Source organism: Cricetulus griseus, chromosome 6, assembly GCF_003668045.3.
Source record: "Cricetulus griseus strain 17A/GY chromosome 6, alternate assembly CriGri-PICRH-1.0, whole genome shotgun sequence".
Taxonomy (NCBI): domain Eukaryota; kingdom Metazoa; phylum Chordata; class Mammalia; order Rodentia; family Cricetidae; genus Cricetulus; species Cricetulus griseus.
Genome location: NC_048599.1, coordinates 51,970,409 through 51,993,753, shown reverse-complemented (window position 1 = coordinate 51,993,753; position 23,345 = coordinate 51,970,409). Strand labels below are relative to the sequence as shown.

Here is a 23,345-nt window from a genome sequence, read left to right as displayed (position 1 = left end):
CCTTTGCATCCTCCAGCAGCGGGATGTGAGCCACTGGCAAGGAGAGACGCCAATAAGGTGTCCAATAAGATAAGTCTTATAAAATATATAGATTTATGATAATTAAGACTGAGCTAACAGATGAGAATCCTAGTCATTGGCCAAGCAGCTTTGAACCTAATACAAGTCTCTCTGTGTATTAATTTGGGCCCTAACTCAGGCGGGCGGCTGGTGTAAAGCACACACGTGGCAGTGGGGCTCGGTGGCTTTTGGCAGAAAGATTTATCGTAACAGTACATATTCAAAGTAATAATACAATAAGAAGAAAAATTCATAACTCCAAACACAAATCTAAACAAATGAAATTAAATTTTCAACTTAAAGAGATGGGGATGTGGAACAAGCTCTATATTACATGCTTGCTCCCTGAGCCTTGAAGGGGGTGATACACATTTTCTATCTATGGCTGAGATTTCAATGGTCACTTGTTCTTAGTGTGATGAGCAGTTATAAGTCACTACACCACTACCTACTACAAAAAGAACCTTCTTAGGCTGGTGAGATGGCTCATTGGGTAAAGACATTTGCTGCCAAGACCAACAACCTAAATTCCATTCCTGGGTCCCACATGGTGGTAGGCAAAAACAAACTCCCACAAGTTGTCCTCTGACCTTCACACTTACAACATACCACATCTTGTCCTCCACATACATGGTAAAATAAATAAGTGAATAACAATTTTAATGACAGCACTGATCTATGGGCAATAACATAGTTATGGGGAAGGCAATTTGATGGGCACATCTTGCTCATTTATCAAAACAGAGGCAGTGGCTTCAGAGTCTATGACCTCTACAGCATGAGCTTTGACAGGATTTAAAGTACCAAAGCAGGCCTCAATCTAATCAGAAAGCAGTTGGTTACTTCATAACAGACTTGCCACTATTGCACCAGTAAGCTCATCTCCCCTGGCTGGTCAGTATTGTTACACACAAGAGCCACAGAGTGAGTCTGGACCATTCTCCCTCAGCAGCCTGTGTAGCATCTTTTGGCACTCATTCAGACTAGCCCAGTTTTCTTTCTGCATGACTTATGGCCAGAGAGTAATGGTGTCTTCAGCAAACGGTGTCCGGTGGGCAAACTATAGCAGCATCCATTGCCTGTCTTGTTTTGACAGCCTCAGACAATCTCCCTGGCCAACATACCTTAGAGAGATGGCCCACCTCTGACACTGGAATTTTCATTTCATAGCCTATGGCTTCCTGAGAGCAGATCTATCCATACTGTTTTTAATTAGCTTATCAAGTATCGAGCTTTTTCACACATGGTTATGCTTGACCCGCCCCCATCACTGTCTCTCTTCCATTTCCTTGGCCTTCTTCCAACTTAGACATTTCCAACCCCTTATCTCTTCAGCCGCATGCACATCACACTCATGTTCTACAGCCTTCTGGGTTTTTTCCTTCTCTCTCTCTCTCTCTCTCTCTCTCTCTCTCTCTCTCTCTCTCTCTCTCTCGGCCTTTTCTAGTTTCTTGTCTCTACACACACTCATTTGCACATAATGTAATATTGTGAAAAATAGGAACTAGGTTATATATGTCAGACAGAACATGTGGACTCTGCCTCTCTGAAACTGTTATCTCACTTAAACTATATTCCAGCTCCGTCCATTTACGCACTAGTTTCATAATCATGCTTACCTTTACAGCTGAGTAAAATTCAGCTGTGCATATGCACATTTTCACTAACCATCCATCTGTTCATGGACATCTATGCTGGTTCCAGTTCCTTGTTGTTTGCAAATGATGCAGCAATAAACATGAATAAATAAATATCTCTGCAGGATATGGAGTTCTTTGGGTATGAGCACAGGAGTGGAATAGCTGAGTCACATATGAGTTCTATTTTCAGCATTTTGTAAAAATATCTCCACACAGATTTCCATAGTGGCTGCACCAATTTATACTCCTCCCAAGACTGGATGAAGGCTCCAATTTCCTTATATCCGCGCCAGCATTCTGGTCGTTTGTTTCCTTGGTGATCTGTTCTAATTCAAGTGAGATAAAACCCAGAAGTAATTTTAATTTGCATTCCCGTGATGTTAAGGATGTTGAAATTTATTTCAAATATTTGTGGGAGTTATTTCTTCTCTGAGAATTTTATTTTTAGTTCCTTAACCCTTTTTTTTAAAATAAGGTGGCTTATTTTCATCTTGTTTAGGCTTCTTATGTATATTCTGAATATTAATCCCCTCCTAGATGGATAACTGGTAAATATTCTCTTGTTCTGTTGGCTGCTCCTGCCATTGGTCACATTTCCTTTGCTGAACATATATGTGCCTTTTCATTCCATGGGGAACCACTTGTTAAGTGCAAAGCCTTATTCAGAGAGTCCTTGCCTATGCCTACATCTTGAATCCTTTTCCTTGGTGTCTCTTACAGCAGTTCCCAAACTTGAGGTTTCAGGTTTAAGACATTTGAACCATCTGGAGTTGATTTTTGTGCAGGGTAAGAGATAAGGATCTAGTTTTAGTTTCGTACTTCCACATGTAGCTGTCCTGTTTGGCCAGCAACACTTGTTAAAGACCCTGTCTTTTCTCCAATGTGTATTTTTTACTTCTTTGTCAAAAATCACAAGGATACAATCCATGGCCTTGAACCCAAGTCCTTTCTTCTTGTCCAATGATCTACATGTCTGTTTCTGTGTCAGGACCATGCAGTTTTTATTACTATGTGTGGCTCTGTAGCTTAAATTGAATTCAAGTATTCTGGTAACTCTAGCTGTATTTGTTTTCTTGGGATTGGTTTAGAAATGTGTGTGTTTCAATATTAATGCTTTATACATTTTAATTAAAATATAATATATTACTTTCCCTCTTCCCTTTTTCTCCAGTCAGCCTCTCCCAAGTCCCCTCCCTCCAACTCCTCCCATGTCCCTCCCTTATTCTCAAATTTATAGCATCTTTTTATTATTATCATCACATATATATGTACACATATATACATAAATATATAACTATAACCTGCTGGGTCCATTTTTGGTTTTTTGTGTGCATATGTTTTTGAGTGTAAGCACTTTGTATTAGATAACCAGTTAGGGGGCTCATCCCTGGGAATGCTAACTCTTCTTCTCTCAGCTGTCATTAGTTGACTGTGGTTCTTCACCTAGGGTCAAAGCTCTGTGAGATTTTCTTCCTTCTGTGTTAGCATGTCTATTGATATTGTCATGGTTTAGGTCTTGTTTATGCAGCCATACTAGGAAAGACAGTCTCACAGCAGACTTCCTAATGATAGTCTGGCTCTTTCGATCTTTCAGGCCTCTTCTGCTATGTTCCCTGAGCCAAAGACACAGGGGCCTATGCTTCAGATCTACCTATTTGGTCACACACACACACACACACACACACACACACACACACACACACACACACACACACTAACCACCAATCTCTGCCTATGTCCAGTGTGGCTTCCTGTAATGGTTTTTGTTTGCTGTAAAGAGAGGCTTCTTTGATGAGTGGCAGCTACACTTATCTGTGGGTATAAGGATAAGATTTAGAATGTACTTAGGAATTATTCTGGTCTAACAAAGTGGAGGTAGTAGATTCTTCACGAAGATCCATAGCCTGTAGCTCTGGGAATTTAGCTATGTGTCTATAATAGGAGTGACTTCCTCCTTGTTGAGTAGACCTTAAGTACAGTTAGACAGCTGTTGGTGACCACCTGTGTGGAGCTGAGGAAGGCTTGGGTGAATTCATGAGGAGTGGATTAAGTCCTAAGTAAATGTGTATTATTGACAAGAACCAATGCCTCAGACTCATGGGAACTGGCAAAACCTTCCATATGCAAATGTTGACAGTGTCCAGAAAGCATTGATTACAACTTCCTCCTCCCACACGTTTACAGCCTGAGACTGCTCACCTACAGAGGCCTCCTACTAAGGCTAGCTACCCCTCCCACCGTGCTGTACATAGTAAATGCCCTGAGGTTCGGGTTGTTTTGTAGTTGATACCATTCTATCCGAGTGATCACAGTCCACCTAACCCCAGCTTTCCTCTACATGTGTCTGTCCTTTCTTTGGTACCTGGCCACCCCAGTTAAGCTTACAGGACCAAGCTGTGAAGGACTCAACAACCACCAACATGGGAACACTACTTATTACTACTTTATGGGTATCTTGTCATGCTGGTCATTGTGATTTGTAGGTGTCGCCAATGCTGAGTAGGACAATTGATTGCTTCAAATCCCATAAAGGAAACTTTCAGGTTAAATCCAGCCCCAATAATCTGAGTCCCACATCTTAAGGTGTCTTCAGGATTAGGGACCTACCATCAACCTCTGAGAAGCAACCAAGGGCAACAGCAATAGTCTACATTTTGGGGGAATCATTTGCACTACTCTGACCAACTATTTGAGAGAGATTTCTCATGCCCGGTACTGAGATTTTTGTTGATCTATGGTTCTTGTGGGGAGGATAGTCAGCCCATGTATCTTTTACATGTATGTACATGTATACACTCCTATTATCATGAAAATCAGTATGGAGAACCCTCAAAAAAAACTAAAAATAAATCTACCATATGATCCAGCTGAATAACTTTTAGCATATGCCCAAAACTCAACATCCTACTTCACAGATACTTATTTAGCCATGTTTATTGATGTTCTATTCACAATGGCTAAGAAATGGCAGTAACCTAAACGTCCTTCAACAGATGCAAAGACAATGAAAATGTTGTACATTTCTAAAGAAAAATATTTATAGAGAAAAACAAAAATTGCAGGTAAATGGACATATATGGAAAATTATATTATATAAAAAATGTTATTATATTGGATAAGGTAACCCAGACCTATAAAGACAAACATTGCATGTTCTCACTTGTCTGCAGTCCCTAGCTCCAAATCCTCAGATATGACTATGTAATATTCAGAACCACAGAAACCAGAAAAGTATAAAGGAGCTGCAGGGGAGGAGTGAGAAGGGAATGGTGGAATACAGATGATATGAAGGGGTAAAGGGAAAAATAAGAAGGGAGCACTATCTAGGGCATGGGGACAGAGGTCACCCAAAGAGGACAGGGACAAAGAACACAAAGGTTGTTTGATAAAGCCTCTCAGAGCCTTATAATCTTATATTTACCTAAAATATACACAACATATTAATTTGAAGATAGTTTGTTCAAAAAAGATTATTTATTCAGTTTTGTGAAGGATGTCACTGGAATTTTAATAGAATTTTAATAGGGATTGCATTGAATTTAAAGGTTGCTTTTGGTAGGATAGTCACAAGGCTAATTCCTTCAGTTCATGAGCACAGGAGATCTTGCTATATCCACCATCTGCTGAAACTTCTTTATTCAGTGTCTTGAAGTTCTTGTAAGAACCTTTCATGGCCTTATTTGTGATTACTTAAGGATGTTTGGGTTTGGTTTTGGTTCATTTGTTTTGCTTTGATTCTTTGTTGTTTTGCTGTGTTGTGCTTTTGTTTGTTTGTTTTTAGGTCATTGTGAGTTATTTTTCGACTTTTTCTCAGTATGTTTATCACTGATACATAAAAAGACCACTGGCCGGGTGTCGATGGTGCACACCTTTAAAATCCCAGCACTCGGGAGGCAGAGGCAGACGGATCTCTGTGAGTTCAAGGCCAGCCTGGTCTCCAGAGAGAGTGCCAGGATAGGCTCCAAAACTACAGAAAAACCCTGTCTCAAAAAAAAAAAAAAAAAAAAAAGACCACTGATCCTTGTAAGTTAATTGTGTATCCTACCTCTTTGCTGAAAATGTTTATTAGTTCCAAGAGTTTTCTAGTAGAATTTTTTAAGGTCTCTTATGAATAGAATCATATCATCTACAAATAGAGATTTTGATTTCTTCCTTTTCTGATTGTTTCTCTTGTCTTGTTTTAACTAAGACTTTGAATATTATATTGAGTAAGAGTGGGAAAAGTGGACACCCTTATCTTGTTCCTGATTTTAGTGGAAATACTTCAAAGTTTTCATTTAATTTAACATTGTCTATAGGTTTGTCACATACAGTTTTTATTATGTTGAAATATGTGCCTTTTAATCCAGGTTTATTCAGAATTTTTAACATGAAAAGATAATTGGATTTTTATTAAAACCTTTTTCTGCATCTATTGAGATGATTATATAATTTCTGTCCTTGAAGCCATTTATGTAATTGATAACACTTGTTGATTTATACATATTAATGTATGCATATTATTCAATCTCTGGAATAAAGTCAGTTTGATCATATATAATCTTCTTAATTTGTTCTTGAATTTAGTTGACAAGTATTTTGTTGAGAATTTTTGCATCTATGTTTATCAAGGAGATTGGTCTGTAATTTTCTTTTTTCCTGAATCTTTGCCTGGCTTTGATATCAGAGTGGGACTAGCTCTGTGAAATCTTTGGTGGCGTTCCTTCCTTTTATACCTCAAGGTAGAGTCTTCTTTTCTTATTTTTTTATTAGTTCTTTGGGAATTCTGTACAATGTGCTTTTATCATTTCATTCCTCCTCACGTCACACTCTTCCCAGATCCACACATTCTCCTTTCCTTACCCTCTCAACTTAGTGCTCTCATTTATTTTTAGACCCATTAAGTAAAATTTGTCCTGTACATACACTCCTGGAAGTGTGGCCTTTCACTGGAGTGTGGTAAACCCACGAAAGACCACACCCTTAAAGAAAACTGACTTTCCCTCTCCCAGCTGCCATTAGTTACAAATAGCTCCTTAGCTAGGGGTGAGCTTCATGCCCACCTTTCCTTTACCATACTGGGATTTTGTGTGATTTGAGCTTGCACAGTTTTTGTGCCCGATGTCTCAATAACTGTGACTTAATGCATACAACTGCCCTTTTGTGTCCATAAAACGCTGTTTACTTATGGTCCTCCACCACCTCTGCCTCTTACAATCTAGCCCCACTCCCCCTTCTTCAATGGTCCCTGAGCCTTGGGGAGAGGAAGTGTGATACAGACTGTCCCACCTAGGGCTGAGAACCCCAAAGATTCTTGTTCATTCCACTTTAAGCAGTTGCAGGCCTATATGTTTATCACAGTCTACTGAAGATAGAAGTTTCTCTGATGCAGCTTGAGAGACATACTCATTTATCAGTATAACAATAAGTCATTAGCAGCCAATATAATACTTTGTCCATCTAGCAAAGTAATGGCAGTAGGTTCTCTTCTTGACACTATGACCTATCTAGCCACAGATTCCAATGAACGTTGATAAGCAGTTGTTTCTGTAGTAGGAAGTATGGTCCTTTGGGTATATGTCCAAGAGTGGCATAGCTAGATCTTATGGTCGATTTATTTCTAGCTTTTTAAGGAAACAACCACACTGGTTTCCAGAGTGACTGCACCCACTTGAGCTCCCACCAGAATGAATGAAGGTTCCACTTTCCCCACATGCATCCCAGCATTTTTTCATTACTTTTGTTTTGATCTTAGCCATTCTGACAGGGGTAAGATGAAATTTCAAAGTAGCGTTAACTTGCATTTATTTCTCTGACAGCTAAGGATGCTGAACATTCTTTAAAATACTTCTCAGCAGTTTGTATTTCATCTTTTGAGAACTGTTTAGTTCTGTGGCCATTTTTAAATTGGGTTGTTTGTTTCCTTGATGTTCAGGCTTTGTATATGTAGATACAACCCTCTGTTAGCAGCTGATAATGACATTTTCCCTATTTTTTGGCTGTGTGTTCGCTTGAAAGATGGTGTCCTTTTCTATACAGAAGGCTTTAGTTTCATGTGATCCCATTTATCAATTGTTGGTCTTAAGGCCCATACTATTGGAGTCCTGTTAAAAAAAAGTCCTTTTGTGTGTCTGCAAGTTGAAGCATATTCCATACTCTCTTCTCTGTCTGATTCAGGGCATCATGTCTTGTCTTGAAGTCCACTTGGAGTTAACTATTATGTAGAATGATAAGGACCTAGTTTCATTCTTTTGCATTCAACTATCCAATTTTATCAGCAACATTTGTTGACAATGCTGTCTTTTCTGTAGTGTGTATTGTTAGCATCTTTGTCAAAAATCAAGTGGCTATATGGGTGTGGCTTATATGTGAGTCCCAGTTATCTCCAAATGATGATTGTGTAGAATTTTTATGGCAGTATCATGCTGTTTTTATTACTATAGCTCTGCAACATAACTTAAAATCAAGTAAGGTGTTAGTTCAGACTGTTGGGGTTTTATCTGTTTGCTGTTTTGGTTTTTTGGTTTGAGTTTTTGTTTGTTTGTTTGTTTGTTTTGTCATTGTTTAGGGTACTTTTGGCTATCCTGGATCTTTTATGTTTCCATATCAAGTTTAAGATTGTCTTTCAATTTCTGTGAAGAATTGCATAGGAATTTTGATGGTGGGATCTACAGTTTTGATGATGAAAGTGAGGAGCCTCACTGGACTTGAAAGAATAGATGAGGTTAAACCTAACTCCTACCTCCCTAAAGGTTTGCTAAAGAGGTGACATGGGAGAATTCAGAAGAGTAAAACCAAATTTGAACTTCACTTTATAGATAATATTGTCTCAATGATGCCATGAATAGACTTCCAATGTACTAAGACACTGGTAACACTTTAAAGGAGCCAAGTAGGAGCCAGTTGAAGTTAAACTCACCAGGCTGAAGATCCCCAAGGCATTTATGTATTGGTTAACTTCCTCCTCAATTTTCCTTTGGAAAAAAAAATGTTTTCCTTTGTCTCCCTACACACAGATTTTAAGACTTATTTTAATTGTATGTGTGTCTCTCTCCCCCTCCTTCTTCTTCCTCTCTCTCTCTCTCTCTCTCTCTCTCTCTCTCTCTCTCTCTCTCTCTCTCTCTCTCTGTGTGTGTGTGTGTGCATGCAATCACGTGCCTGGATCTGTGTCCTTGCATTGAGTGCGGGTGCCGTCAGAAGCAAGAAACATCAGATTGCATGGCAACATACTTACAGGCAGCTGTGAGCTTCCTAACTTGAGTGCTGGGAATCAAACTCAGGTTTGTACAAGCTTTTATCCCCTGAGCCATATCTCCAGCTCTGTATCCTCTTTTCCCACAAATGATCTAGATCAGCAGTCCTCAACCTGTGGATTGTGACCCCTTTGGAAGTCGTGTATCAGATATTTACATTATGATTCATTACAGTTATGAAGTAGCTGGGGGTCACCACAACATGGGGAATTGTATTAAAGGGTCACAGCATTAGAACGTTGAGAACCACTGCCCTAGATAGACTAGGTATACCCATCTCTGTGGATTAGTCTTGGTTAGGTTAAACCAACCAGCAGTTCTCTTCCCAGTCCCCACAGAGGACTAGTTCTGAGTTAAGTATATACGCTGGTCACAAACTTTTTTAATTCAGACTTGTAAGAAAAAAAATTATTGTATTTCTCTGACACTGATCCAGGAAGCACATACCCTTATGGGTTCAGGCAACCATCCTAGAATCATGAGGGACAGCCTGGATATGAACAGAGGCAGTAAACAGAGAAAGGGAAAATAAACTCAGATTCAAAACTTAAGCCTCTTGAAGCCTATGTAATTGCTGGATTTACCAGTTCTTGCCTAATTCCTGCTCTAATTAAGCCACTTGGGCCTTGTTTGCTTTCACTGGCCACTGAAAGACTGCCCAAGTGCAAGGTTAATATGAGAGAAGAGGAGGGGGTGGACACCTGTGATAATCTAGTTTTCTGGGTGGAGAGCTCAAGGAAGAGAAGTGTGATCAGAAGGCTACACTGAAACAGGATGGAAGGGCTGGCAAGATGGCTCAGTGGGTAAAGGTGCTTGCTGTGAAAGCTTGGTGACCTGAATTGGATCCCCAAACCTACATAAAGGTGGAAGGAGAAGAAAAACAACTCTACAAAAGTAGTCCTGTAACCACCACATGCATGCCACACACACACACACACACACACACACACACACACACACACACACACACACACACGAAAGAACAATAAGTATCTTTTTTTAAGAGATGGGATGGAAAAGCAGAGCTGGCCCTGAGCTTCACAGAAAACAAAAAGAAGTGTAAGGCAGAATGGTTCTGACACAGCGTTCTCCTCAGGGATGATGACAGCCCTCAACTCCTCAGGGAACTGGTGTAACCATTCACTGCACGATAGCTAGGCCAGCAGTGGGGAGGCAGTCGGGACCTCGGAAATGGTCCCTTGAGGTAGTCCCAAGAATTAAAAAGAGGTCAGAAGGCTATGAACGACATTTATTTTTTCAGTAGTGGAAATAAAAAGATAAGGATGGAAATCTAGAGAAAACAAGGGCAAAATGACACTGTGGCTCACAATGCTGAAAGTTGCTAATGACCTGGAACCAAATGGACTCCTGTTTCAAATCTCATGCATTATTGGGTATCCTTTTAATGTAATATTTTTGTTAATTGTTTGATAATTTCATACACACATACAATGTATTTTGATCATATTTACTCCTCCTAGATCCAATCCCCACCCACCCACCTCCACCTTGATGCCCTCTTCTTTTTTCATTAGGTAGGCATAGCAGCAGGTGGACCTACCAGGAACCACACTGCCAAGGAAAACTGACTCTCCCTCCTCTACCAGCCACCAGTTGTCAGTAGCTCCTCAGCTAGGGGTGGGGGCTGGTGAGCCCCTTCCAGAGCTTGTGCAGGAAACCACAGCTGTCATGAGTTTGTGCAGTGGTCCTGTCGTGACCAAGAATCACCACCTCTCTAAACTTCCCTTTCTTGCCCGTGAATGAGCATTGATATACCATCTGAGAATAGCTCTGAAGTTCCAAAACTGTGGTTGTCTTGCAACAGCAAGATCGATGAGCACAGGACAGGAAAGCATGACAACAAAGCACCTCTTCACTTAGGCCCTGATCCTACTTGTTATGGTAGGCTTTACAGAAATGGTTTGTGAGAAATGTCATTATTTACTTAGTTTGCTCTGTGTGCTTTCTATGTTGAACTGGGTCCACAATACTGTGAATGCTGGAAAGCCGATCGCTTCCCACTGCTTGACTTCCAGCATCAGGCAAGGCTCGCAATGCCCAGAGAAGCTGGCAGATGCAGGGAAAGTGGTGGCGACTGGAAACAGTTGGATGTGACCCGTCTCTGGCGCTTTTGTCCAACCTTAAATCAATCCTTCGACACAGGAGACCGCCAGGGCAGAGAAATAAATGTGAGAAACAAAGAGAGATCAGGCAGAAAGCCTTTGGGACGAAGGCGGGGAGGTGAGACTCTGGGTTGGCGGTGGCACCTGGTGCCCGCTATTAATAAGGTCGCGGTGCGCTTATAAGGTACTTGATTAAACAAAGGCGCTCTGTGATAAGAATGAGAAACAACAGCTCCACGTCTGAGTCGCCGCCCCCGATCTTTCCAACGTGGACTATTTGCGCCTAGCATCGTGTACCGAGAACTGGATCTCACCTGATTCCGGACGCTGCACACAAGTGCTGTGGAGTCCTTGGGCCACATAGACTGGCAGGGGCGGACCCCTGAGCGCAGGAGGCACCCCCACGAGGGGGCGGGACCCACGCCGTCCCGCCTCGCACGCCTCTGGCACCTGCAGCCCAGCGGCCACCCGCAGTCGCAGCGCGTCCCGCGGCCCAGCCCGGTCGCCAGCTCTTGCTCCGCTCATCGCCCGCCCGCCGCCGCGCTGCACGCCCGGAGCGCTCCCTCGGCCCCGCTGGGGACCGAGGACCCCGCAGTCACCGCCATGCTGCCGGTACTCTACACCGGCCTGGCGGGGCTGCTGCTGCTGCCTCTGCTGCTCACCTTCTGCTGCCCCTACCTCATCCAGGACTTACGGTACTTCCTGCGGGTGGCCAACCTGGCCCGGCGGACGCGCAGCTACCGGCAGCTGCGGCCCGTGCGCACCATCCTGCGGGTCTTCATGGAACGAGCTCGCCAGACCCCGCACAAGCCCTTCCTCCTGTTCCGAGACGAGACGCTCACCTACGCCCAGGTGGACCGGCGCAGCAACCAAGTGGCACGGGTGCTGCACGACCAACTAGGCCTGCGACAGGGGGACTGCGTGGCCCTCTTCATGAGCAATGAGCCGGCCTACGTGTGGATCTGGCTGGGGCTGCTCAAACTTGGCTGTCCCATGGCGTGCCTCAACTACAACATCCGTTCCAAGTCTCTGCTGCACTGCTTCCAGTGCTGCGGGGCGAAGGTGCTGCTGGCCTCCCCAGGTGAGCAGCAGACCGCCGGCCCTAGCCCTGGGGGACTTGGCGTCTTGGCTGCGGGGCTGCAGTGTGACGGGAAGCCGGGGAGGCGGAAAAAGAGGTTAATTCCAGATGTGCAACGCTCGTTGATAATCTTTAGAATCATCAAAGGTGAAGGGTGAAGTGGTCTATCTATCGAGGCACTCTGCTAAGCACTTCAGTCTTCCAGTGTGAGGTCCAGTTTGCTTAAAATACCTAACACAAGGTTGAGTGTTATGCCACTCTTTCTTAGGCTGTGTTGTTTGGAGGCAAGAAATGTGTGTCCATGTTGCTCACCCCAGTTCCCCCACCCCAGAATTATCCCAGAGGACCACTGTATATGCACAATGTTTCTTTTAATCCTCACAACACATAGAGGTTATTATGAGACGTGTAGATGAGCCCAGTGCAGCCCCAAGATTCAAAGCTTCATACCCACAGTGTCAGGAAAACTTGGGGTTAACCAGAAGGATCCGCCCAAACTCACTCCTGTACTCAGTACTTAAACATTGTCATTAAAATTAAGGGGTCTTGCCTGAGAACTGCAGTGGATCCCTCCTCTAGTCCTTGGTAGACTTTGGACCCTGGGAAAGTCATTCCTATCTCCATCCTTTCATTTCCTCTCTCTCTTGAAGCTGTCTTCAAGGCTGCTTCAGATCTTAAGTGCTGTTAGCATGCCCGGCTCCTGATGCTCAGAGAGAAGGCTGGAGATCTGCCACTGTGCTTCTGTAAAATGGTGGCTCCTTCATTTGTGTGGCTGCCTTGGACTTAAATGAAAACTTCATGCCCAAGTGATAACCACAGCCAGAAAGAAACAGAACCTGCTCTCTACCCACACAGTTAGACTAACTCCTAACAGTTAGTCTCTGCGCTGGTGCCAGTAGTTGCTTCTCCCAGTAAGGAGAGGCATAACCAGGGATATGCTAAAAAGACATTAGTGACAATACAGAAGATGAAGGGATCTAGAAGTCCCAACTTTTTGGCGTGCCCATCTGTGCCAAACACTACAATGGATGGTTTTAATACTCTGGTTAATTAAGAATCAAACCTTTGCTGTATGATTGAGGTAAAATTTCTAGCTGAGTCTAGCTTCAAAGCCTACATTCTTTCTTATACAATGCCATCCTGTACACGGGTGTGTGTGTTAAAGCCTCAAAAAGCCAAGAATCTATCTGCTCTGCCCTTTGCTTCATAGCTCAGGAAACTGAGGCAGACTACGAAGTTTGCCCAGTGCCCCCAGAAGTCAGAAATGTCCATTTACTTCTAAGAAACCATGTAGTTTATAACCCTGCCACATGTGACATAAAGTGTGTAATATGAAAACTGGATGCTTCCTACAAAAGTTTCAAAAGCAGAGAGATGATGTTAAAGGCACCAGATTATGGAAGGGGCCTGAACCTTTTAAGCTATGTCCCAACAATCTCTGAAGGCTTCACTGCTCAGTAACTGGGTGGCAAGCCTGTTGTGTTGCCAGCTTTCTTAGAGCAATGGTATTAATGACCTGTGCTCTACCTGGAAGCACCCCAACTCTACTGTTTCATTCAGGGGACCTCATAGGGCTTAGAGGTTAACTGACCAAGAGACTGGAGTTTAAACAACTATTTGAGTTTTGTTTTATAATAAAGTCAGAAACACAACTACTTATAGGTTGGCTATCCCTGATCTTAATTACTCTGAACCAGAATTTTTCCAGATTTTGGATATTTTCATATATATCACATGGGTCATCTTAAGGATGGAGTCCAGGTCCAAAGAGTTTACTTGTGTTTTCCTGCACACCATATTGCCTTAGCATGAAGGTAGTGTTATACAATACACTTAAGAATGCTGTGCGGGAAACAAAGCCATATGCTACAGTGTTATGGGATCATGGCTACACACTCAAGAAAATGCAGTTTTGGAGTAGTTCGATGTTCAAATTTGTGATGCTGGGCCAGTGCTTCCTGCCTTATGCAGTGTTTACATGGAGGATATACTGAAAGTCCTGCATTCAAATTAGAATTGAACCTAACTTGCTGGTAGACCTCATACTCTTACTAATATTAAGATGAGACACAGTTTAAAACCTTGAGATTTCTTTCTATGTGACACAGAGTTATACACTGACCTAGAATGGTTCCTGAAAGAGAAAAGAGAGAGAGAGAGAGAGAGAGAGAGAGAGAGAGAGAGAGAGAGAGAGTTCAAAGTTTCATGTTTGATAGCTGTGCCATGTGGAAATGTGTAAACTAACCTTTGAGAAAGGTCACATACTTGAAAAACATTTTCTTTCACCAAATAACAGAGATACCTTTGTACATCTTACACTCTGACCTGGAACAGTTGCTGTAGAAAGAGTACCAAAGTCCAAAGTCATGTGCTGAGTGGATGTCCCCAAGTGGAAAAATGCTGATTGGACTATTTCTTAGAATTGTTTGTAAAGGCAAGACCTCAGAGATACCACAATCCTTTCATTTTAATATGTTCATGCCTACAAAACATTTATAAAAAAAACTTTAATAAGCACAAGAATCATTGTGTGTGTGTGTGTGTGTGTGTGTGTGTGTGTGTGTGTGTGTGTGTGTGTGTGTGTGTGGCTTTGGAGGCTGTCCTGGAACTAGCTCTTGTAGACCAGGCTGGTCTCGAACTCACAGAGATCTGCCTGCCTCTGCCTCCCAAGTGCTGGGACTAAAGGCGTGCGCCACCACCCAGTTTTCCACTTGTTTTATACCCTGGCTGGAGGAGGACATTGCTTGCCCAGGCTTATGTGGATAGCCTTCAACAAAGAGCTGGAAGCACACCGAATTATTCTTTCCACTTCCAGGGCGCTTGTTTATGCTGTCAACAATCTGAGCTTGGTATAGAAAGGAGAATTCATTTTGTTTTGATGTTTAACTAGCACATATGATAATAGGTTTAATTCTGACCTTCTTGTTCAAAATTTGTTTTTGGATGCTGGGCGTGGCAGTGCACACCTTTAATCCCAGCATTCAAAAGACCTCTGTGAGTCTGAAGCTAACCTAGTCTACATAGCAAGTTCCAGGCCAGCTAGTACTGTGTCATGAGACTCTGTCTCAGAAAAAAAAAAAAAAAAAAAAAAAATGTTGTCGATTCTCTTCTCCTCTTCTCTGATGTCTCTCTGGCATCTCTTCCTCCCCACCCATAGCCTTCTTTCTGCTTTCATGTCATGTGTTGCTATTCCCCACCGTCCTCTTTTTCCTCCTCTCATGATCTTTCTGTTGCACACACACACACACACACACACACACACACACACCATATACTAGAATCCAAATGTGAGCGAGAACATGTCATTTTTTTTTCTGAGTCTGTTGTCTAACATAATACTTTGCAGTTCTATGAGTTCTCCTGTAGATTTCAGTTTTCTTTACAGCTGAGTGGAATTTTGTTGTTTCATTATCTACTCATCCTAAGATGGGCGTCTAGGCTGAGTCCATTCCTTGCTGTTGTGAATAATGTGGCAGTGAGCATGGAAGTTTGGTACTCTGTGAGTGGATGCACAGGAGGGTTATATCTGGGTCATATAGTAGTTCCCTCTACTACTACTGGTTACATTCCGAGAAGCAGCAAATAAGGGTTCCTCTTTCCCCACATCCTGTCCAGAAAGAACATGGTCTTTCCAAGGCCCTCCCAACAATATCTGGTTATCTTGAAAGACACAACTTCTCTGCTCCATAACTGGGAGACTCTCTCAACCCTGTTATTTTCCCAGCTTTTGAAAAAGAAACATACTAACACAGTGACAGGGAAGTTTCTTGAATGGCCAAGACTTTTTTGGAGGTGATGTGACGAAAGGGGCAGCTACAGATACTCCTTTCATCTCTCTTTGCTGTTGGCTTCTGGATGAAGGTCACTGTGACTGGGATGAGACACAATTTCAAAGTAGATATTTGCATTTCCCTGATGGTTAGGCTGTTACACACTTTTTGGAATACTTATTGACCACTCATGTTTCTTCTTTTGATACCCACCTTGTTGATTGACAGGGTTTTGGAGCGTCTCATTTATGGAGTTGTTTATCTATTCTAGATGTTAGCCTCTTGTCTGAGGTGTGGCTGGCAAGGATTGTCTCCTGTTCTGCAGGCTGTCTGTTCATTCTGCTGGTGATTTCCTTTGCTGTACAGAAACCTTATTTCATACTGTCCTGTTTGTTAGTTCCTCAGACAACTTCTGTGCCATTAAAGTCCAGTTCAGAAAGTTCTTGTCTTTGTCTTGAAGTTCATTCCTCATACAGCTGTTCTCTTCAAGAGCTTCAGTGTTTCAGGCTTTAAATTAAGGTCTTTTGATCCACTTTGAATTGATTTTTGTGTAAAGTTAGAGATGTGGATCTAATTTCATTCTTCTACAGATGGCTATCTGTTTTTTTTTTCAATACCATCTGTTGAACAGACGATCTTTTTCCAGTGTATTTTTATGTCTTTGTTAAAAATTAAGCGGCCATAACTGTGTGGGTTTATTGTTGAGTCCTCTGCTCCATTCTGTCGGTCTACAAGTCTGTTTTTTGTGCCAGGGCTATACTACCTTCATCACTATGGCACTGTAGTATCATTTGAAGTCAAGTATTGTATGATACCTCCAGCAATATTCTGCAAGTGATTTACTTTGTTTGTGGTCCTAGAGAGGTAAATTTAATTCTGTATTTTAAATCTCAGCTTTTACACTGATGGAAATTCTTGAATTCTTCATTTCAAAGAACAAGTTCCTGGGCTGGAGAGATGGATCAGTGGTTAAGAGCATTGGCTGCTCTTCTGGGTTCAACTTCCAGTACCCATATGGCGTTTTACAACCACCTGAAACTCCAAGCCAGATGCAAAGACATGTATGTAAAGAACATTTGTTCTGAGAAAACCCAACCAGCTTGACTTTCAGAGACTCCTAAAGCTAAACAGGCCTAACTCTAAAACAAAAAACAATAGTAATAATAATAATTAGCTCCCAATTGCTCCTTAGGAAATTCTCTCTCTCTCTCTCTCTCTCTCTCTCTATATATATATATATATATAATATATATATATATATATATATAAAGAAAATTGAGGCTTGTGAACCTTTGTCTGAATTATCTCTGAGGCTGTGGTTTTTCTCTATGTTGTGCATTCCAGGAGTCTTCCCTAGGCAGAACATAACCTTATTAACCATGTAGGAAATTATCTTCAATTATATAAACCTCTGTCACTGTTCTAGTTGACGGAAGACAATTTTCTGGGCCAATTGTTTTCCCCACGACTCAAACACAAAATATGGATAGAACATAAATCTCCCCCTGCCTCTCTCCCTCTCTCCTTTCCTCCCTCCCTTTCCCTGCCTCCCTCTCTCCCTGACCCCCAGATTAATTGGCAGCACTAATTATCTGTGTGGAGGATAACCCAGTTGTCTGTCCTTAGCTCGATGTCTACACTACCTGTGCTCAACTTAACTTAGTTCTACTAGTTAATAACTGTTTTTGCAAGGTCATAGCAACAGTTAAAAGAACTCTGTTGTAAAGTTGAGGTCCAGAGAGACCATTGGCTGATCCAGATTACCTTTCACCCTGTTTGTTGTTGTTGTTTGTTTATTGAAGTTAAAAAAAATAACTGGACTTCCTTTAAAACTGTGACTGATGAGAATGTTTCCAGTAGCTTTTAAAGCTATTTCACCACTGGAGCTTCTCAATCAAAAGAATTTTACCATGAAAGTAGTACTGGACAGAGTAAGGTGGCGTACATCTATAATTCGAACACATGGAGGCTGGGGCAGAAGGATTGCCATGAGTTTGGGGTCAGACTGGATAACAGAGTGAAACCCTGCTTCAAAACAAAAGGGAAATAACTAAATAAAACTAGTGTTGGGCTAAGGGTCTAAGGTGTTGCTTCCATGGTTAGGTGAGGGGTTAAGAAGATGAACTAAAGTGGCCAGGCATTGGTGGCGCATGCCTTTAATCCCAGCACTCGGGAGGCAGAGGCAGGTGGATCTCTGTAAGTTCGAGACCAGCCTGGTCTATAAGAGCTAGTTCCAGGACAGCCTCCAAAGCCACAGAGAAACCCTGTCTCGAAAAACCAAAAAAAAAAAAAAAAAAAAAAACAAGATGAACTAGTTTGATAATCTTACAATCCAGAGAAGGAACTATTCCATGTCCACAAAGCCTGTGTCACTTGGGAGAACTTGTAAGTCTTTTGAGAACTATGGACTACACCTGGGGAGGACTGACAATGGAGCTGGATAAGTGCAGTGGGAAGGGCATTTGGGGGAAAGGGGAGAACCAGAGGCAATTTTGATCCGGTCCATAGCACAAGATGCTTCGCTCGGTTTTACCGTGAAAAGAACAACAGTGAAATAGACTTCAATAATGGTCATTTTAAACTGATTGAATTTAAAATTGAATTTAAAATTGAATAAAAAATTTAAATTGAATTTTTTTAATGTGAAGAAAATAGATGGCCATTGTCAGTGACCTCACTTTTATGGGAAAAGGTCATTCTCTAATCTGTACTTGAGCCTAGAGCTCATGCAGTATCTTTTTTTGTTTTTTTTGTTTTTTTTGTCGTTGTTGTTCTTTAATTACTACTCATATTTACATTTCCATCCCCCCATTCCCTTGCCCTCCCATCCTCTCATGTTTCCCACCAACTCCCCATAATCCACCCCCAAACTCCTCCCCAGGGACAGTGGGGCCCTCCATGGGGGACCTTCAAAGTCCATCATATCATTTGGGGGAGGGCCTAGGCCCTCCTTGCTGTATCTGGGCTGCAATAGTATCCCTCCATAGGGAATGGGCTCCATTTATGCTCTAGGGATAAAGACTGGCTCCACTGTTAGAGGTCCCATAGACTGTCTTGGCCTTCTGGCTGGCACCCACATTCAGAGGGTTTGGTTTGGTCCAATGCTGTTTAATATGCACTTAAATTGCTTCAGCGCACCTTGTCTCAAGGATGAGATTTGAGATATAAGGCCCTAGCGATACAGAGCATACAGTGGGCATTTGACATGTCTTTGTTGAATTGAAGAACGGCACCATCCTGGTGCGTCATGGCAGGTTTTCTTTCCTGAGGCTTAAGAATCATTGAGTTGAGCATGAAAGCAAAGTGAAGTAACACAATCAAATACATTCTAATGTGAGAAAAGCTATTTCAACTCTTATCACCCCCAGGCTCAGCCTCATAGACTTCCCTCCCTAAGGTTCTGCTAACAAACCAATCTGTCCAGCCCTTCCATCAGTAATCCACATGCCCTCTCTGAGTTTCAGTGCAAAGAGGGACTGGGTGGTGAACGCAGAATGGACTAGGACCACACTGGCATCTATACATAGATAGGACTATGGAGGACCCGGTACAATGATCTAAACTGACACCCAGTGAGCAACATCTTCAGAAACTGAGGTTCCTAGCCCAGTAGTCCGGGGTCTGAATGAAGAACTAACTTGAAGATGTTCTCAAACAGAGCAACCTCTAAGTCAGAGGTTAATGTTACTAAATCTGAAGGAGCAGCCAGTATTTGAAAGACCTGCCCAGAAGACTCTGATAATAAGAAAGTAGATGCCTGATAGATAAATGAGATGGTTGCTTATGTCTATCAAATGCAGTAATTATGCAATGCCTGGTGTGACCTGGTGATCTCAAGATGGGAGCTGATTAGAGAACAATAGCTTTAGTTGAGGGATTGAAGAATAAGCTAAGGGTAAATTATTTAATTGCACAACTGTGAGAGGGAGCATGGTTTTCTGTTTTATTTACTACTGTTAGAGTTTTTAACGGGAAGTAGACAACTCTTTACCTAGGGTGATTTGCTTTGTGTAGAAAGAAAAAGAGGGTGTGTCTCTGTTGGAAGAGTTCTAATACACAACTGACAATGAGTGATTATTACTACTTCAAACTACTGTTAGTTAGAGATGCAAGGATCAGGCTTATCAAGGGCATTTGAGGAGCTATTTCCACACTGCCTTCAGGGTCTATGTTAGCACCACTTTGAAATGTTTCCGTTGTTTCTCTGGATGAAGGAAAGGCATAAGCCATCATCCTGAGCTGCCCACCCAGCTGCCTCCTATTCATCAGCACTCCACAGTCCCTGCATCCTGTCAGTGGCTTTATTTGTAAGCATCTCTGGGATGCTTTAACTAACTTAGTCAGTCATCTCTTCAGCCAGCCAGGCTAGTGGCACATCAGGCCACTAAAGTGGATGTCTGTGTCCTATAGTGCAGCTTGAGATTTAGCTATAGCATCTGACACCGGGAGAGGAAGGTAGATTGGGTTCTTCACCCTCGTTTCTTTCTGCTCTCCAGGAAATGGCATGCTTAGTCAGATAATTCTTGCCTTTCTTCAGAAGGCAAGGGGAGTTGGTGGGAACTAGTGCACAACTTAAATTTTTTGTTTTGTTATTTTTTTTAAGATGGTGTCTTGTAGTCCTGGCTGACCTCAAACTCACAGAGATCCACCTGCCTCTGCCTCCATGTGGTTTTTAAAACTTTTCTCTTAAGATGTTGAAATAATCACTTCTATTCTTCTCTTCCTCTTCCCCTCTCTCCCTCTCTCCCTGTCTCCCTCTCTGTCTGTCTCTGTGTCTCTGTCTGTCTGTCTCTGCCTCTGTCTCTCTCTGTCACTCTCTCTCTATGTCTCTCTCTCTGTCTCTCTGTCTCTATCTCTCTGTCTCTCTCTCTCTCTTTTTCTCTCTCTCTCTCTTTCTTCCTGTCCCTCCCTGTCTCCCCAGGAAGGGTGTGTGTGTGTGTGTGTGTGTGTGTGTGTGTGTGTGTGTGTGTGTGTGGTGTAGTATTAACTGCTCACCTCTGTCACTCTGTCACTCTGCCTTGCTCTTTGGGGGCAGTTTAAACTTGGAACTCATTGGCTGGCAGTCAGCAAGCTAGAGACATCCTCCTGTCTCCACTCCCAGCCTCTTCCCAGAAGCTCTAGGGTTAGTAGTGAATGGGACTGTGCCTGGCTTTAATGGGGATGCCAGGGTCCATAATCCAGTCTTCACAACAGCACAGCAAGCACTCTTAAACATGCACTCATCTCTCCAGCCCAACACTGGATGTTCCAACACCCAGCTGCATACTGCTTTCTCTGGGAGTGTATTTTCCCTCTACAATGTAAACCTAGACCAAAGAGGAACTGATGGATCTACTCCACAGCCTTCGGGCTTCATCTTCACCTTCCCAAGCTTTCAGTAAAGCTTGAGTTATATTCTCCATCAAGATGCCCAATGATTGCCTTATTACTCATATCAGCAGAAGTCCACATATTTTAACCCACAGAGAGCAAGAGGACACCTTCTTCCACAGGACAAACACACTTTGTCAAAACTTAAACCACCTAAGAAGGGACTTTGAGAGCCCATCCCACATGAAGGGATACACTCTGGCCCTGGACACGTGGGGAAGGGCCCAGGCCCAGCACAGGAAGATTTAGTGGATTTTGCAGAGCCCCCGTTGAGGGCCCTACCCTGCATGGGGAGTGGTGGGTGGATGGGGTGGGGGGTAGGTTGAGGTGGGGAGGAGGGATGGGGGTGAGGGGAGGGAGAGGGAGAAGGGACTTACATGTGAAACAAGCTTGTTCCCTAACTTGAACTAATAAAAAATAATTTAAAAAAAAAAAACTTAAACCACGATGGCAAATACAAAGAAATTGGAATTCCGGGTACCCGGTTATAATTGTTTTATTTTGTGTATCCCTGTCCATTTGTAGAAATGGGGTTACTGGTGTGTTCCTATATCACAGGGTTGAAAAATCAGTGTCGTACCTACCTTACAAAACATTTTAAACAAGTGACAAATATAAAGCTTGTCTGTTTGAGGGTGACAGATATAGCCGATGTCGAGATGTGCCACCTGTTGCCTCCTTTGTACCTTGGGTGCACCTTGAGTTGGTGTGTCCAAGTTAGTTGTGGTACCAACTACATAGCTAACAGATAACATTCACACCCAGAATTTTCTATTTCGGTCTTCACATCAATAGCTTTACCTTAGGGGAGGGAAGACAATTCTAGTATGGTAAGGAAGTACCTGAAACCTCAAGGTAGCACCTACATAAATCACAATGGTCAGGGGCAGTAGCTACTGCCCCTTTTGTCAAAGAGAAGGATCACAGACCAAGTAGCAGCGGGGAGCCCTGGTATGCAGAAGTCATTTCACTCCATTGTATTAAAGGCATAGCCACTCAAAGTATTCCAAGTTTCCAACCCTTTTAAGTAAGCAGTTTCAGCTTGTCTCTAGACTTCCTTTCACACGAATGCAGCCCTTTGTACAATAAGTTGTGATCCCTTGATCTTGAGGATTTCATGGTTGACTGAACTTGAATCTTGCCACACTGTGTACTAAACATCCTGGGACAAGTATGTGTGGGAGACAGGGAAGAGAGTGGCCAGCTGTCCCAAAGTGAAAGTGGCAGAAAGGCTTACCTCTAGGCTGTCTGAAGGAAGAACGGGAATTTTCTGGGTGACACAGGCGGAATGGCCTGGGCAAAGGTTATTAAATGCAAGCACATTTAATAGGGGCCCCACACATATTAGCGTGAGTAGAGGAAAGGGGCAGAAGGCAGACAGTGAGAGATGGCATCAGAAAGGCTGGCAGGGATGGGAGGACCCTGAGAACCTCCCAATAAGGAGAACGTATTCCAACATAAGGGATGGGCAGCCACTGCAGAACTATAAAGGGGAGAGAGCACTGGACAGTGAGCAGCAGTGAGGCAGATAACACTGGAAGCAGAGAAAGATTGACAGCAACGAGACTGGTCAGGAGGCAATTGCTGGTAACAGCAGTTCCAGGGAATCCAATCCCTTCTTCCAGCCTCTACAGACAGCAGGCAGGCACATGGTACATATACATATGTGCAAGCCAAACACCCATATGCATAAAATAATAGCAAGCAAATATTTTTATTTTTTAAATCATTTTTATTTGAATTAGAAACAAGATTGTTTTACATGACAATCCCAGTTCCCTTCTCTCTCCCATCCTCCCCTACCACCACCCCCAACAAAAACCCTACCTATCACATACCCTTTCTTCTATTCTTTACCTGACTCAACCTTTCTGCTCCCTCATGACCTCTGCATCCTTACTCTTCTCCCCTTCTCATTATCATAGCTCCCTCCCTCTTCTTCCCATGCTCTCAATTAGCTCAGGGGATCTTGACCCTTTCCCCATCTCCAGGGGACAATGTTTGTCTCTTTTAGGGTCCTCCTTGTTTACTTGCTTCTCTGGCAGTGTGAATCGTAGGCTGGTAATCCTTTA

At 42.7% G+C, this 23,345-nt stretch overlaps 1 protein-coding gene across 2 annotated transcripts in view; it reads left to right on the top strand.

The window, feature by feature from the left end:
• The first annotated feature begins 11,658 nt into the window (after positions 1 to 11,658).
• Positions 11,659 to 23,345, top strand: part of Slc27a2 (solute carrier family 27 member 2) — a 38,806-nt gene continuing 27,119 nt past the window's right edge. For both annotated transcript variants that reach the window (XM_035445995.1, XM_027421929.2), the window contains exon 1: positions 11,659 to 12,136. In XM_035445995.1, coding sequence (XP_035301886.1) covers positions 11,659 to 12,136 — 478 coding nt within the window. The remainder of the gene's footprint in view (positions 12,137 to 23,345) is intronic.